The sequence below is a fragment of the Cryptomeria japonica genome, chromosome 5 (assembly GCF_030272615.1).
Source record: "Cryptomeria japonica chromosome 5, Sugi_1.0, whole genome shotgun sequence".
Lineage (NCBI taxonomy): Eukaryota > Viridiplantae > Streptophyta > Pinopsida > Cupressales > Cupressaceae > Cryptomeria > Cryptomeria japonica.
The window spans coordinates 27344565-27363514 of NC_081409.1; the positions used below are offsets into that span (position 1 = coordinate 27344565).

The 18950-nt window shown below is 36.1% G+C and overlaps 1 protein-coding gene across 7 annotated transcripts in view; it reads right to left on the reverse strand.

Moving 5' to 3' along the window:
* Nucleotides 1-18950, reverse strand: part of LOC131033673 (uncharacterized) — a 115951-nt gene that overhangs the window by 23027 nt on the left and 73974 nt on the right. For all 7 annotated transcript variants that reach the window (XM_057964948.2, XM_057964950.2, XM_057964949.2 and 4 more), the window contains one exon: nucleotides 6809-7018. In XM_057964948.2, the coding sequence (XP_057820931.2) occupies nucleotides 6809-7018 (210 nt within the window). Of the gene's footprint in view, nucleotides 1-6808; nucleotides 7019-18950 lie in introns of those variants that run through there.

The window sequence follows — 18950 nt, forward strand, 5'->3', positions numbered from 1 at the left end:
GTAACTGCATCCCCATCTCACGGTCAATCGACAAAAGAAGTCCAATCATAGGAAGAGGGAAACATATGGCAAGATGAGGGGGAACAGAAAGTGGACACCTGATTGGGCATGCCGCCTCATATGGATAGCAGGGGCCACATGAGGCCAAGAGGGATGGTATATCCGCTCTTGGGCCAAGGGTAGAGGATCTGAGACACCCCATCGAAGTCACTTTCTCCCATTCTCTTATTAGAATATTTAATTAGATTTTAATTAGATTTATTTACTTATTAATTAATGGTCATTTAAGCTTTTTAGCTTTTAGTTTTCACTTAAACGACTAGTTCTTAATTTAGAATGGTCTTGAAAACTCTTTATATACAGCTGTAAAACGTTGAATAGATAATCTGATTATTTGAGCAATAATTTTTCATGGTATCGGAGCAAGTCGATGGGATTTTTTAAGATTTGGCGAATTTTTTATTAAAAAATTCGTCGAGCCTTTCTACATAGAAATAATTTCCAGATTTTTTTTTTGAGAGTTTTTTTATGAAAATATTTTGGTCTTCTTAAACTAAGATTTTTGGCAAGGCTTTTCATCAGAAATTTTAATCAATTTTTTTTTTTTCATTGTGGCTGTGTTCGTGTTTTGTGCCTATGCGGCTAGGGCACAATATTTTCTGGATGATTTTTTGTAGATTCGAAGGGTGTTTTTTCTTCAAATTCGTGGATCATTTGTAAATCGCATTATTTTTACTTCGCGTGAAGGGATTTTGACGGTTTTTGGCGTGCATTTTTATTTATGAGAAAACTCGGGCTTTGTTTCTCTCAGCAACAACAACGTGGTATTTTTTTTTGGGTCTGACAAGCTCAGCTCAATTCTAGCCTTGATTTTTGCGGGCATTATTTGCCAATTTCACGTAACCAAAAAATCGTACTCTCTTTTGGCGGCGGCAGTGAAAGTTGTTTTCTACCGTGCATCTGAGTTTCTGCGCGACGGCGGAGGGTTTGACTCTCGCAATTTTTTTCTGTGCGCCTTTGGCTTTCTTCATAATTTTTCTCAGATCCACAATTTTCAGTGGTTTTTCCAATGGTCACAGGAAATTTTACGACGGCGACGAGATTGGCATCCATGCCCAAGGGTTTTTTCTACAGACTCATGTGGCAACGATGGGATTTTGTGAAAGTTTTTTTGGTGCATCTGGTTCGGAGATTTTTCCTGACAGATTGTTTGTAGAGCGACAATTTTTATTGCTGCAATTTGTTGGGGGACTAGCTACATCCTCTGCAACATGTTTTTTTCTCAAAACCTTTGAAATTTTTTTTTTTTGGTGTTCTTTGTGCCACACGTTTCTATCCATGTTGGATGCTTCGGGATTTTCATGGGTTTTAATAATTTTTTCCTTAAAAATTATTCTTGGGTTTTATTAAATTTTTCCACAAAAAAATAATATTTTTTTTTCTGGGCAAGGCCTCTCGTCCTATAGGTCCCAAGGTTTTCATGATTTTTTCCTGAAAAATTGTTTGTGGGTTTTTTTATTTTTTGCCATAAAAATCATGGGAAGGTTTTGCTTTATTTTTTCCTCAAAAATCAGGGTTTTACCGCGTGATGTCTAGTGTTTTGCCATGTGATGTCTGTTATTTTACCACGTGATGTCTGGTATTTTCCTGCATGATGTCTGGTGTTTTACTACGTGATGTCTGGTATTTTGCGAATGATATTACACATTCTGCTTTAAAATCTAAGTTTTCTGCTTTACTCTTTCAGCACTTGCTAACATACAAGAGATAGGGAGAAATTATAAGAGATTGAGAGACAGATAAAAGAACCTTGATAAAAGATATAAAGATTATTGTCTTCACAAACTCAATGCATGTGGCTTATCAAGAGCCTTGAGTCTATTGAATATCCTAAGCTTTGAAAAAGTTGAACCACAGAACAAGCATATTAGTGAAAAAGTAGTTCCAAAGATAAGCTATGTCTGGAAAGGTTTCAAGACCTCTAACATCATAGAAAGCTTATTTTGCTTTCAACATAATCCAAGGTTGGACTACGTAGGAAAGTATTTTCAAACATCCCCCAAGTAAAGTTTCATGAAATTATTATGGACATCTACTTAGACAATGGTTGTGTTCTAGTTGTTTGAACCTAAGTTACCGGTACTTCCCAATTTGCCCCCAAATCCGGATACGATACGTATCGGATTCGGATTCGACCTGGAATCCCTGTGGATTCGGACAAGGTATTGTTTTTTTTCACCTGAAACGTATCCGCATTTTTAGACACGAATCCCAACGCATCTGGTGTAGATGTGGCGATTCCGTAGGGTTTCTTTGCCGAATCTACATCGTGCACAAATCTCAAAGGGTTTTTTCACACGATTTTAAAATTTTAAACCCTAAAGTTAAAAAAAAAGAAGAAAACATTCCAACACACAAGAGGAGGCCACGGGAGCCACGAAAGCACAGGAACGGAGGCACGAAAGCATAGCAAGAGGCGCGACAGGAGGTGCGAAGAAGCCACGGCAAAGGAGGTGACGGGAGGCACGACATCCCCCATTCCTTCCCGCTTCCGCCATTCCCCATTCCTTCGAGCTTGCAGGTAGGCTATTAAATTTTGAAATTTTTATAATAGTTTGTTAAATTTTAAATTTTTATTATAGTTTGTTAAATTTTTAATTTTTATTATAGTTTGAATTTGTTTATTTTAAATCACTTAATAGTTTGTTAAATTAAAAGTTAAAAAAAAAAACTAATAAAAATTAAAAAATACAATTTTCCATTTTTAATTTTAAATAATAAAAGTTATAAAACTATTTTGCTAGGTTAATAATTTATTAATTATTATTATTTTATAATTAATATTATAATAATTTCACTTTCATTTTAAATAATATTCATATTTAAAATAATAATAATTAATAAATTATTAACCTAGCAAAATAATTTTATAACTTTTATTATTTAAAATTAAAAATGGAAAATTGTATTTTTTAATTTTTATTAGTTTTTTTTTTTAACTTATAATTTAACAAACTATTAAGTGATTTAAAATAAACAAAGTTCAAACTATAATAATAAAACTATTTTGCTAAATGTTAAATATATAAAATTAAATTTAATAATTTATTTAAAATGAAAGTGAAATTATTATAATATTAATTATGAAAGTAATAACAACATTTAAATTTTTACAAACTTCTAAATTACACAATAAGTAATTAAATATACCTATTTAAAATTTTAAAATAAATTAAATAATAAAACTATTTTGCTAGTTAATAATTTATTAATTATTATTATTTAAATTACACAATAAGTAATTAAATATACCTATTTAAAATTTTAATAATTAATAAATTATTAACTAGCAAAATAGTTTTATTATTTAATTTATTTTAAAATTTTAAATAGGTATATTTAATTACTTATTGTGTAATTTAGAAGTTTGTAAAAATTTAAATGTTGTTATTACTTTCATAATTAATATTATAATAATTTCACTTTCATTTTAAATAAATTATTAAATTTAATTTTATATATTTAACATTTATAATCTATTGTTTAATATTAAATATTAATAATTATTTTTTAATTTGTTGTAGAAATCATAATGGCAACGACTACTAGCTCTACTCCTCAACGGACTTTCAAAACTGACCCAAATTCACCTTTATGGAAATATGTCAAAATAATAGACCAAGTAAAAGGTGGTGGAACATTTTTATGGATATGCAACTTCTGTAGTGTGAAAAAAACTAGCTCCTACAGTTGTGTCAAAGCCCATTTTTGTGCCATTCCCCAACAAGGAATCAAACCATGTCTAGGAAAGGATGGAAATGGGATGTCACCTCAAGAAATAGCAAGATATATTAGAGAGCAAGAGGAAGCAAATGCAAGAGTTGGTCGTGCCTCAAACCATCCTTTGTTGACAGGAAGAGGAAGTAGATCAAAGAGGCCCCCTACTTCTCCATCTTATAGCGATTTTCCTGATATCGTGGTAGAGAGCCACCCATTCTTGGACCCAATTAGTGAAGAACCTGTTATTGTGAAGAGAAGCAGGGGACCATCAGAGAGAGCATTTAAGAATGATGCTAGAGAGATTGCAGATCAATCCGTTGGAAGATGTCTATATGCAAACGGTTTGTCATTTAATGTGGTACGATCACCATATTGGCAGGATATGTTGAGAAAGGTAAATGAGGCTCCACAAGGGTACACAGGGCCAGGTTATGAGAAGGTGCGTAGCACCTTACTAGCAAAGGAGGTAAAAAACATAGACAATGCATTGGCTCCCATTAGAAATTCATAGAAACAAATAGGGGTGTCCATCATTTCAGATGGATGGAAGGATACCAAAAATCGGCCATTAATTAATGTAATTGCAGTGTGCCCTAAAGGGGCAATGTTTCTGAAAGTTGTGGATTGTGAGGGACAGGTGAAAGATGCACAATTTATTGCTAACATCCTTATACAATGCATTCAGGATGTGGGACCTCAAAATGTTGTCCAAGTAATAACGGACAATGCAAAGAATTGTAGAGCTGCAGGTATGTTGATTGAGACACATATATTGGACACATTGTGCTGTCCACTCTCTCAACCTCATGCTACAAAAGATAGGCAGGAAAATACATTGGATCAAACAAATTTATGTTGAGGCTGAAGAGATCCAAAAGTTCATCACAAACCATAACATGTCACAGGCCATTTTCAGATCATTTTCACAGTTGGAGTTGCTAAAGGTAATTGAAACACTTCAATTTTTAAAATCTACATTTCACTTTGATGGTTACTTAATTTTTATTTTTTTTATCACGTCTTCTTTGTATTCTAATTTTTTTTTTTTAATTTTTGAATAGATTGTCAAGACTCGATTTGCATCCAACACAATCGTCTTGAGGCAACTTGTGAAGGTGCGACAGCCACTTGCTAGCATGGTAATTAGTCAAAGTTGGTCCCTATGGAGGCAATCCAATACTGAAAGGGCAGCAAATGTAAAGCGCATGTTCCTAGATGACACTTGGTGGGATCGAGTGGAATATCTTTTGAGTTTCACTGAGCCCATCATGAGTATGATCCGTTATACTGACATGGATCACCCAAGTTTGGGAGAGGTATATGATGGCATTGACTCGATGATTGAGAAAATGAAAGCCATCATCAATGCAAAAGAGCAAGATCCCGAAGAAACTTTCTTCAAAGAGGTTCAATCAATTTGTGTTGAGCGGTGGAACAAAATGACCAGCCCACTACATCTTCTTGCATTTGCATTGACTCCCAAATTTTATAGTGATGAAATGCTTGCTAAGCCATCAAGGGTACCACCATATAGAGATTCAGAAGTCAGTGAAGGGTGTAGGACAGCACTTACTAAACTCTTCCCCGATTCTGAAATGGAGGATTTAATGACAAGTGAGTTTGCTGATTTTGTAGCCTCCAATGGTCAAAGTGTTTCCGCTCTCTGTGACAAGTATAAAAAGGATTCTCATGCTTGGTGGTACCTCAATGGCCATACATCACCAAACCTTCAAACTCATGCAATCAAAGTTTTATCGCAAGTAAGTTTCTTAATTTTTATTGCTCTCTAAATTTAGATTTTTTACTATTTTATAATTGTCACCCTCTCACTTTGTGTCAATTATTCAATAGGTTGCTAGTTCCTCTTCATCTGAGCGAAATTGGAGCACATACTCCTTTATCCACTCAATGAAACGCAACCGACTGGCAGCAAGTAAGGCGGAAGAGCTCGTTTATGTGCATTCAAACTTGCGCCTTCTTACTCATAAACAAAATGAGTATAAGGATGGGAGCACAAAGTTTTGGGATGTAGATCCAGAACGAACTGATTTGAATTTTTCAGCTGCCACACAATCTTTACTTTCTGGGGAGTCTGATAGCCAATTTGCTGCTAGTGCAAGTGGCAGTGAGGCTGCATGTGGTTCAAGTACTCTACCTACATCATCTAATGTCAATGATGATGTTGATCTTGATCTTCCTAGTGACCCATATGATGCTATTGCTGATTATTAGTTGTGTTATTTTATTGTTGAACGGTTGAACCAATGAACAATGAATTCGATATCTATCATAAAATTCAAAGTTTGACAAATGGATATTTCATATTAGATTAGACTTATAGTAAATTTGTAATTTTGTTATAGTTATATGATATATCAATATGAATCATATATGATAGTTCCAAATTTTGTTTAGCATATGGATGATATGTGGGATTCTAAATTTAATTTTTGTTTCTACTTATTAGACTGTATATATGTATATATTTATGATTTTTACTTTTTCTGTACGGACGTACCCAACCCCCCCTAAAAAAATTGCCGTACCAGCATACCGTACCCACGTACCCGTACCGGCAACTTAGGTTTGAACAATAAATGGCTTTTCAGATATTTCATTAATGCATAAAAGCCAAACAAGGTAAGTTGCAAGCACAGATGTAATACCCAACAATAATGTACCAGGGAACAAATTAAACATGATGTTGCAAACAAAATATATAAGGTCAAACAAACATAAAATACACCAAGAAAACAAGCTTCTGGAAAAACTGTGTTCACTCTATTGACATTTCAGATCACACTATGTGATCCATCATCAACATGAAAAATGATAAATGTGATCCATCATTACAATGGAAAAACAAAAAAAATTATAAATGTGATCACAGAGTGTGATCCAAAATGTTAAGACAATTAATTTCAACAAAGTTTTTCCTAAAGCTTGTTTTCTTTTTATTTGATGGAATATGGAAATCTCATGTCTTTAACAAAATATAGTACCAGCCTACTAGAAGTCTCAAACATACCAGTTGATAAACTGCTTGTGTAGGATCTTCGCCATCAAGATTTTGTAGGGAGATAAACAAATTTCGTTTACAATTACTTTCATTTTCATGTTCAGCGCTCAAATCCTTTTCTGTCTCCTTGTATCTTGAAGAAGCATAATCATTTAGATGTCCCATGGATTGCATTACACCATTTAGTTTCTCCTCCACCTCTACAGATAATCCTGTTTCCTGAGGTCACAAAAGAAATAAACAAAATAACTAATAAGCATCTAAAGAAGACAAAAGAAAGCAAGATTTATCATATCAAGAAGTTAGAATGAAAAATGAAAGTCTGCAATCATTTATAGTCATATAATAGCAAAATAATTGTTTTATGCACAAATTTAAATATTTTGTATAGAAGCCAATGACCAACCTACTAAAATTATTAATTAAACATGTTAGCATATCATCTTATAATTATGTTTCATTATTTCACATACTAAAGTCCAAAGCAATATAATAATTGGCAATCCACTAATGCAATAGAATAATCGGTAATATATTAATGCAATATAACCAACCACCACCAGATCAAATTACGCATATAAGGAAATTCTGTAACCAACCATACCAGATCATTGTTGCTTTCCCAAATTCTCAATGCAAATTCATTCTTGTATTTTTCTGGTAAGAGTGTGATCTTTTTTGTAATATTTATTTAGTACACAAAGTGATAATTAGCCCATGTCAAGTCATTTACAGAAAATATTACTAAATGCATCTGAATCATTGGAGTGAGGCCCTGTAGGGCTGCCAACCCATATCAAAGAGTTGTGTAATTTAGCACTTGATGGATCTAAATTCAATATTAGATTTTATTCTCATACTTTGTGTTACATACTTGGAGGCATACAGTATGCATTGCACTGCTAAAGATAATTTAGCTGTCAACATTATGCTTTTAGCTAGCATGTTCCTTCTCTATGGATTATTTTCATAAATTTGTCTGGTGGTCTGGGTTCAGATGGGATCTGAGTCTCTACCCACTATATTTTTTATTTTAAATTTAAAAAATGAAGTGCAATTTCAATGCATTCATGGAAAGTAAACTAATGACCACAAAAGCAATCTATGACTCCTAAAAGCACATTCTAGAATGCATAATGTTGGTGTTGATTGTTGAACCCCATAGCTCCTAGAAAAGAAAAAACCAGTGTTCCACGGGGACGCATCCCCCCTCTTTTTGGGCGCGTCCCCCCATCAGAGACGTCTCGGGCATGGGGGGACGAGGACGTCCCGCCACCACCACCCAAACGCCGCTAGGACGTGGAGACGTCCCTGCGTCTCCCAGGGAGACGTGGAGACGTCTGGGCGTCTCCTGGGAGACGTCTAGGCATCTCCCCGTCCCTCAAGAGACGTCCAAGCGTCTCTCGAGGGACGGGGAGACGCCCAGGCATCTCCCGCGTTCCCACACGAAAAAAGACAGTTTTTTTTTTTTTTAAAGTTTTTTTATAACATGTGCCTTTTGGGGGGGCGTTAAGGGGTAACCCTAATTGGACGTGGGCCCCACCCTACCCCCCAAAACAACACAAAAGCATGTTTATTTTGGATTTCACTCTCATTTTGGAAAACTGATTTTTTTTCCAGCAACTTGAAGAGGAGGAAATACTTGAAGAAGATTGATTGAAGGGGTGAGAAAAGTGACTGCAAGCGTGATAGGAGCTAGAAGAAGCAAGAAGAAGAGGAAGAAGAAGATTCTTCTACATTTTGGAGAGATTTTTCAAGCACAAGGTAGGGTTTTTCAACTTCTTGTTTTTTTTTTGTTTTAATTTCTGATTTTCATTGTTCTATGTCATTTTTGGTTTTTTTTCCCTATTCATCTCAAGACTCAAAATGAGATTTGATGTTGAATCTTGAGTGCCCTCAAGATTCAACATCAAATCTCATTTTGAGATGAATAGGAAAAAAATTTAAAAATATATTGTTAAACAAGGCTGATTTTATTTTTATTTTTATTTTGTGAAATGCAGTGTCAATTTCAAAATGAGCTCCCAAGGCACGAGTGAAGATGACATGGAAATCCATTCTCATAGTGAGAATGATTCAGAATATGAACCTGAAAATGAGGGGGGTGACCATGGGGCTGATCCTGGAGCCCAATCTAGTTCTATGGCAAGTGCACCAGCTAGTACAGGTTGCCCTTCAGAGTTGTTGGCACCATATGCTAGGGGTCATTTTGATCCTAAGTCTCCTCTAAAACAGTTTGCTTCACAAATATCAGTACAAGGCACTGCATCACATTCAAGTGGGGGAACAAGGAAGTGGAAGTGCAATATTTGTGACAGAGAATGGTTCGGTAGCATTAGCAGGGTGAATGCACACTTTCTGTTTTGGAGAGGAAAAGGGGTGAAACATTGTAAGTTTTTGGAGCAACCCAAAAATATACAGTAAAGAATTGAGTTTAACAGGCTTTGGGGGGTTCCAGATGACACAAATATTTCAATGCCTACTACTTTGTCTGCTAGGGCATCACTTCACGACAACCAGAATGTGCCAGTGCCACATACTTCTCATGCTTCGCAGGCGGGAGGAATGATGTTTGGATCTCCATCTACTTCCACTTCTACTGCTGCCAGGGCTGGGAAACGTAAGTTGCATACACCACAGAGCAACCCCATTGCTGATATGTTTAATGTGCAGCTGAGAGAGGAGATAGATGAATCCAATGGCAATTTCTTCTTTGCCAATGGCATTCCATTTCATGTTACACGGTCTCCTTATTATAGGAAGATGATGGATATGGTGGCCAAGGGAGGACCATCTTATGTGCCACCAGGGGAGACGAAAATGAGGACCTCGATCTTGGATAAAAGCTATTCCAAGATCAATATTTTGATGGAGAAGATGAAGGCATGTTGGGCGGCATCGAGGTGCAACATAGTTATGGATGGGTGGACGAACATTAGCCATCGTCCACTCATCAACGTCATGGTCACATGTGCAGAGGGCCCATACTTCCTTAGAGCAGTTGATTGTACAGGGCATCGTAAAGATGCTGATTTCGAGTTTCAGGTCCTCAGGGAGGCTATTGAGGAGGTTGGGCCACAAAATGTGGTCCAAGTAGTGACAGATGCAGCCTATGTGTGTAGAGCAGAAGGGAGACTCGTTGAGGTAGCCTATAGACACATTTGGTGGACCCCATGTTGTGTGCATGCCATGAACAATGCACTCAAGGACATGGGGAAGATTGACTGGATTAGAGGAGTGGTCACCGATGCGAGAGATGTGCAGATGTTTATCTGCAACCACCACACTTCACATGCACTCTTCAGGACCTTCGCGAAGAAGGAGTTCTTGAAACCAGTTGAGACTAGATATGCATCCTATTTCATTCTCTTGGAGAGAATGATTGAGTTGCAAGAGGCATTGCAACTCATGGTTATGACTAATGAGTGGAATAGGTGGGCTGAGGCCAAGACAGAGCAGGGGAGAAGGGTGAAGGAGATAGTGAAGAGTGATGTGTTTTGGACAGATGCGAAATACATTGTCTCCATCATTTCTCCAGTATTCCAGGTGATCAGATATGGGGATGGGGATGCACCTAACCTTGGAGAGGTGTATGAGTGCATTGACTCTATGCTTGACCAGATGAGGGCTGCTGTGCGAGTGAAGGACCCCTCTCTAGCATTCTACAATGAGCAAATCCGGCCTATCATTCAGAGTAGATGGGACAAGTTGAACACTCCTTTGCATATGGCTGCCTTTGCCTTGAATCCTAAGTGGTACAAGGCTAGACCGGGTAGAATGACACCGATTGAGGATGATGAGGTGAAGGCGGGTTTCTTTAGGTGCATAGAGAAGATATTTGATTCCAAAGATGCCGGCACAATGTGCACTGAGTGGGGAAGATTTGCCACTCTTAGAGGTTATTCAGATGCGGCAAAGATGGATATAGACACTATGGCATAGGAGGACCCACTTTTGTGGTGGACTTGTCATGGCCCGAAATCTTTGACCACCACTCTAGCCATCCGTCTGCTATCCCAGGTTTCCAGTTCTTCAGCTACTAAGAGGAACTGGTCTACATATAGCTTCATCCACTCTCTTAAGAGGAACAGACTTACCTCTAAGAGAGCAGAGAAGCTTGTGGCTGTACATAGTGCTTTGCGTCTCATTGACCGCAAGACACTCGTGTACAAGGAGAGTCCAGCGGCACGATGGGATGTAGAGCCAGAGGAGCCTTCACAGATTGATGAGGATGATCCGACCACTTCAGATGCAGGGCTAGTTGGTGTGAGCTTGAGGGACCTTGATCCTCAGGAGTCCAGCAGTTCCAGTGAGGAGGAGTTCACAGATGATTAGAGGCCTCCATTAGCTACAGTTTGAGTTTTCACTTTTCAGTTTTGTCATTTTGTATTTGACTCGTCTCTTTTGTAATGCTATTGCTACACGTATTTGTATTTGGCTACTCATTGTAATGATGAATCATGTAATCATCTTTATTATTATAGACTTTGCAATGGCATTAGATATTCATATTTTTCGTTTTCCTTTTTCGATATTCATATGATAGAAATGAGAAATCTCCAATTTGACAATTTCATTTGTCAAATTTTATTTACTTTTAGCAATTAGTTACGTATCACTAATCTAAGTAATCTTGGTATTTCCTATAGTTTCATTTGAAATCTAATTCTTATATTGTTATACTGTTATACATCTTTTCAAAACTAGTTTTTCAAGTACTATATGTATATATATGAGCACCACCACCCCCCCGTCGCCGTCCCCCCCGCCGTCCCCAAATTTAGGCCCTTGGTCCCCCCGTCCCGGAAATGCGTCCCCCTCGTCCCCCCGTCCCCAACGCCCGTGGAACACTGGAAAAAACAACTGGTTTACCATGAAAGCCTTGAAAATAATATTGAACCAAAAAAGCATCTAAATAAATACAATACACAATAATGAATCCCTATAATAAGAAAAAACAACTCTAGTGAAACCCTAGGTGAGAATTAAATTAGATTATGACATATGTCTTCATCCTAGCTATGAGACAAATAAAAGCACATGACCTAAGTTTAGCTTAAATGTGCCAAAGTAATAAAGGACCTAAAAATTAGTTAACTAGATGATTTTCCTATTTTACTTTAGCATCCCTCTTAAGTACAACTTAGGGAGAACCTAAAAACATTCAATGATGAATGCATGGATGGGTTCCAGCTATAAGGCTTGATGAGGTACCCATGTACAAATAAATAAATCTATAATTGGACAAAAGGGGAAGCTTCATGGTAAAAAACTCTTCTCTAGAAGAGAGAAAATAAAATAAATGCTTACTAGAGAAGAAGAAAAAACTCGATATGACCCCCCAAAACTACTTTTTTCACATAAGTACAATGAATGTCCCCCAAATAGGAGAGAAAAGATGAGAATTTGAGTCCCCCTGATAAAGAAGTAGATCTTGTGCCAATGATGAAAGCCTGATAGAATATGATCCACTACCTACAAACAACATTTCTCCCCTTACGAAGAAATAGATCCATTGGTGATTGGAGAAGTCATTCCCATAAGTTGTATAAATAGAGAATGATGAAGGGATAACAACAATGATGTGGCAATCATCAAAGAGATGAAGATCCTCAAATGAATCCTCCAAATTTGCAATATGAGACTCCAAAAACAAAGTTGATATGTCTAATGAATAAGAATCTAAGTAGTTGTGTATGGAAAAGGATGATTACCATGTTGAATTGAACCAATAGGGGCTATGGATGTAGCAATACTAATCTCATAAGGAACAACAAAATATGGACACATGATCTCAATAGAAATGAGAGGCAAGGAGACAAGTCTCCGAACCATCAGAACATGCAAGACCTGTGATATATTCAAGTTCATCTAAAGTATCATCATCAAAGAGTGCTATCTACATCATAAAAGGGAATGAGACAATCTATTGCAAGATCATTTGGGAATGGAGAGATATGCGTGTCTCCATAGATTTCCCAAAGTCTAATCCAAAGTGTGTGGGGGCAACCAATGTCCAATATAGCAAACAATGTCACAATCAACACTATAAAAAATCAATCCTACAACATGATCAATGATATTACCCCATGTTGATCTACTCTCTGGTGTGTTTGGTCTAGGTGTGAGTCCATAATGATAAAAAAAGACTAAGCTACTCGAGATAGGTCAAGATGCAATTTTGTCAAGACTCAAAATTACTCTTTTTCAAGATTACCACAAAAAGATGAACTAAAAAACCCATGATACCTCCTCGTTCTAAAATTTGAGACCAATAATCTCAATGTATACAAATTAGATGAAAAGAACTCATCTCATGCAAAAAAAAATAGTTCTAGGTGCCAAAGATGTCTAAGTAATTAACCAAAATGTGAAATAGCAACAAACTAAATAAAAAATACCTAAGGTAGATTTTGAAAAAAGTGCATAGTTAGATGTGAAGATATTTAAAATGCCTTTCCAACACTACAAGAATCACAAAAATTGGAGATACAAGCAAAAATTTATGAGCTTGGAAGCCAAAAAAAAACTGACTTCAAAAGGCAATAAAATGTACCAGCAACAAAATCTAATAAAAAGACTTGCACCACTAAAAAGTGCTCGGAGCTAGCTTTTTTACGATATCTTGTTTGAAAATTCGAGTACATATATCCAAGTTAATAGTAAAAAGAAAAAACAGCTCTGCTTGGCAAAATTGAAGTAGTTTGATGGCTCTACAATGGTTGTCTAGTAGTGGAGGGGCGGCACCATTTATCTAGGTGACAACTGGACCACGGGATGGTAGTGATAGGGCCGAGCGATGAATGAGTGGTTTTTGTTTTGATACTTGCTAAGTAGCAATTGGGAGGTTGTTTAGGCCACTGCACAGCGTGGTCGCCATTAGCAATGGCACTACGCTGTTGGAGTGTAGCCCCCTCTGATTGGTTGCAACCACAAGCTCCTAGTTTATATGAATAAGAGCTACAAAATTTAAAAATACATCACTATTCAAAATTGCCCACTAATTCCCTCATTGCTAGTAATGAATGTCAACTGGCCCCCCCAAAAAGGCAACCACAAAAAAAAGGGGTGATTTTTCTTGCCTCTAGCCTGTGATTTTGGCACAGATGCTATACGATATTTCAGATTGTGTAGCAACTAATTATACAGCCATATGGATTCCTACAATTGTACGAATTTTGCTTCATTTTTTGTTCTCCCCAAAATAATTGTTTGTATTCCTTTGCTCAAATTTTGGCATCTAGATACGCAATCTAAGGGTTGTTGGACATTTTGGATGCAAAAGTAAGGCCTATTTTGTTCCAAGATACACTTCGTTCTTGTCAAGGACAAATCTCTAAAAAGTTGGACAGGAAATTGCAGATCTGGAGCTCAGATACCATGTTGGAGTTGATTGTTGAACTCCACAACTCCCAAAAATCACCTATAACCAAAACACCCATCACAAAGGGAGAAAAAAGCAACTACTTTTCTATGCCAACCTTGAAAATTTAACTCCATGTGAGTTGTCTCTCGACCTTTCTATTCAAATCACGTATAAGAATTATACTTTATTGCTGAAGAATAGTTTATATATAGTATAATACAATTTGAAGAAGATAATATTGATAGTTATCTATGTTCCACGATGTTTTCAAAATGGTAATGGCAGGTAACAACGGGATGCATTTGTGGGACAGTATGTAATGTTCCCATTTGTAAATGCCCTAACTTTTGCCCAAATCACTGGTGTAATGCTTAATCGCTGTAGGCCTTAATCACTATATAGGATCTGTTCTTGTTCTATTTATGGATGGAATGCTGTTTGGAATTTATTATTAGCTACCTTCTCTGATCTTCTGTTCACAATGATCGCCTGATTTGGATGACTGCCGTAGATGCTCAAATCTGTTGATGTTCTCCGAATGATTGCCTGATCTGCTTTGTACTTCCCTTTTTGTTCTGCTATTTGAAGCCTTTGGAAAGATGCCTTCCTTCTTCTTAAATACCCTTCTATTTTGCTGAAAGGTTGTGTCTCTTAAGGCGGTTACCATTCTTTCCAAAGAATGCTGTCTCTTCCACGTGCCCCTTACTAAATAATTCTTAACACTACAGGATGGTTGCCTTGACTCAATTGTTATTTCTTAATTAATTCGCTACCTTATGATCGCTTCTTTAACTTAATAGCTTTTTGGGCATAATCACTGTCAATTAGAATATAGTCACAGTCTTGAGTATGCTGATTTCTGTCTCAAATATCCATACCACCTAGGTGGGGGCATTACACAGTAGGGGATGTGAGGCCATGGGAACGACAATTAAAATATAGGAAATTTCAATTATTCATATATAAGGCAATCATCATATACATTATAGAACCGTTTTGTATAACATTAGAACTAGATTGAGAAATGACATACAAGTCTAGACACAAATTAACAGAAGTTCATTGCTTTTGTGATGTTTCTTGTGTTCTACATTCCTGACTTCCAGCAAGTTGCAGATGAATTATTCCAGTTTACAGTACTAAATATACTAGCTGGTGTCCCAACTGTTTACATAGTGGGTTAAGCATCGGCTTGTGCTTGTATGCTCTGCCCCAAGCTGCAAAATGACCTTCAATTGCAACTGTGCTATTTCCTACCAGACTTGGTTGTTAAGCTATAATCGTCGTTTTTACCTGAAAATGGATCCAGTAGAAGGTTCTAAAATGTTCAAACGATAAACTTCCTAAACAGTTGACTCCAGAAGCCTGTAACATCACAGAGCACTGCAAACAAGACACCCTGAAAACTAAAAATATTTCTACAGAATATTATCCATTATCATTTCTCATCTACTGTGAGTTTCTTCCAGTTTGTCCTAATTTTTGTTCTTTTCTAACATGCATGGTTATAGAAGAAAACTATATCCATTTTGTCTTATGTGATTGCAAACTAGCTGAATCACAAGTGCATGCTTAAAATGGGAATTTTATATGATAATTATTTATGAAATTATTTACTCATTGTTAGGAATATGCATCTGATATTTTAACTGTGGTTTCAAAATGCACTTCTGGATATTCCAACTTCCTATTGCACAAAACATCAAATTTATATAAATAGTCTTGTACCTAGACTATAAACTAGAAGAATATTGGTAAAGTACGCTGAAGGATATCATGTTTGTTCATTATTCCACTTAAAAGATAATTATATTATTATATTATAATCAATATTAAATTATTATTATATTATGATATTGTAATTTGTTGATGTTTGTAGCTAGGTTGGATTCCTTCTAGGGCCGACCTAGCCTAGGGGTGACTAATTGGCCTATCGGCCTTAGTCACATTAATGTGTAAAACTATAATGTAACTTGTAATGGGCGATATAACTTGTGAATAGGGCTAACCCTATATTGTACATTGTAACTTGTAAATATACTAGGGCTGACCCTATATTGGGCGCCAAGTTTTGAGCATATTTGTGAAGCCGACCTAAGGTGTATAAGGTGACTAAGTTACATATATATATATTCAGGAGTTCATGCAAGCATAATATAGATTCATTCCTCAGCGAACTCCTTCAGCAGAGCATCAGCAAAATACATTCCTTTCAGCCGGACAGCAAATTATGATCTAAAAACCAACGAACTATTCCCAAAGGACAGCGAATCCACTTCAAGACCAGCGAATCCATCTTCAATAACAGCGAACTGACTTTGGAGGAGCGAACATCATTTATGGTTAGCGAATGGTGTCGATGATCAGCGAATGGTCATCAAACTGTCTTCCTTGACTAGCATTCAAGTATACTGCAGATAAATTCATTATTCTGCTGTGCGTGCCCTAGTTTGGATTCATTATACTACTGTGCATATACTGCTGTTCTAAATGCTTCAAGTGTTGAAGCCGAATCATAAAGATACTGACTGATTATTGCATACTAAGATCTGAGATTTATAGCTGGGTTTTTCACCTCCAAGAGGGAGGTTTTCCCAGGATATTTTGGTGTTCCTAGTGCTCATTATTTTGATTTTCTGTCATTGCTATCATCTGTCTGATCCTAATTTATCAGTCTGATCCTAAAATTAACATAATTAATATTTAAATTATTATTAAGATATTATTATATTTCTATTAAACTCTTGACCAAAGCAACAAAAACTATTAAGACTAAATTATTATTATATTATCATATCATTATATTATTAGTATAATATTAGATTGAGATAATTGTGAAGTTAACTGAGTGATAGACACTGACCAGTTAAACTCAGAGTGACTGGTAGCTGAGAGGAGAAAATAAATAATTGTTTTTTCTTTATTTGCATTTAAGTGTCACAAACATGTCATTAAATTCTTCTAGTTTTTATTGACAGACGGTTTTGCATTCATTATGTGAGTGTAATACGCCTTCAGCATAATGACCAACAAATATGAGATAGAGTTATTCAATTGGAAAGACAAATATAATGGTATTTGTTCATTATATCAGTACATTTGTTAACAAGTAAATCAAGTCCACTTTGAAAGAATTCAAATAATTATTGGTCTAATGACCTAGGACCAATGCAAATTGCCAAATTGGATTTAATATGGCAGAATTTTTCAACTGTTGTCCTTGTTTTTCTTACTCTTTTTTTTCAATTTCCAGCTTTTTTCACTTTAACTTGATCAGGTTTGGCCATAATCCAGCCCTTATAAAGTTAGGTCAGCCTTGTCCAGGAATAAACTATTTTTCTTTGAAAATTTTATAGGGGTGTAAAAGGCCCCAATATTGTGGACAAGTTTACAATCCATTAGACGTGTCAAACATGCAAAATATACAACACATCTCTAGCAATCCCCCACTTGTATACATTGCATAAGTGGTCAAACAAAAAACCCAGTTAAATAGCTAAAGGCAGCAATTTCCATAACTAATGTTCACCGTCTGCACTTTTCTATGCTCACTAGCTTCATTAAAAAATCTACAATATTCACTTAAGTGTCAACCTTCTCCATCAAAACCTTCCTTCATTGTCTACCATGTTTCGAACAAAATGATACTACAGATCAATGTGCTTTGTCAAAGCATGAAATATAGGATTCTTGGAAAACTAATTACACTCATACAATCATAGTCAATCCTCGCTGCATCTTATATCATACCAACATTTGAACACGATCTTTGAAAATTGAAACCACACTAGCTTTTTGCAAGAGTGAATAGCTAGCATGTACTCAACTTTGGTAATTGAAAGAGCAATAACAACTTGCCTCTAGCTATCAATGTCACCAACCTAGTTTGCATCTACAAAACAATATAAGTCCAACACCTTGCCCAAATCAATTGCTCCCTAGTAGCAAATAGAATACTCTGAAGCACCACAATTGTCATGCCTCCACTAAAAACACAGCGTTACAGATCAGATCGTAGCATTAAATAGTGAAACATAAGCATTGAAATAAAATAATAAGACAGCCGACCTAGGATAATTTAATTACCAGAAAATAGACACAACAGGGCCGACCTAGATGCAAAAGAAATTAAAATAATAACAATTTATTCATAATGGCCAACCTCCTCAAGTTTGGCACCCTCTTTGGATATCGGAAATAATTAAATCAAATTATATTTAATTTATTTTATGTGTCAACAACCCCTTCATTGTGGCACCACTTTTTGAAATTAATTTTAAACAAATTTATAGGGGCCGACCCATTATGGAGTACCCAAGTTTATTATTAAAGGGTGCATTCAAAGGGTATAAAAGAATGAACAGTCATCTCATTTTGTGAAGGGATATATCTTTTCAATCAGTCGCCTCTCTTCATAGAGGTATGATATGGTATAAATAAAGATGAGATGGGAGCAAGGAAAGGGGATATAGAAGATAGGAATATTCTGGAAACTGAGTCGGAATCCAGCAAAGATATCATCAAATAGAAGAAGCCTGAAATTGCTTTTGCAGACATCACTTCTTTCTAATTCCACAATGACGAACTTTTGCTGGACTTGATAAGTGTCTACAAAAGAAGAGTCAAAAGCCGCAACACAAGTTACAAAATTTTTGGTGCAATATGGGGAAAACACTGGTAGACATGGATATTCTCATCATGGCTTGAACTGAAAGAAGTTGTTTAAAATATCAACCTCCTCCTGCTAAGAAGGCCTATGATTTAACAAAGAGCTCCCAAATCTCT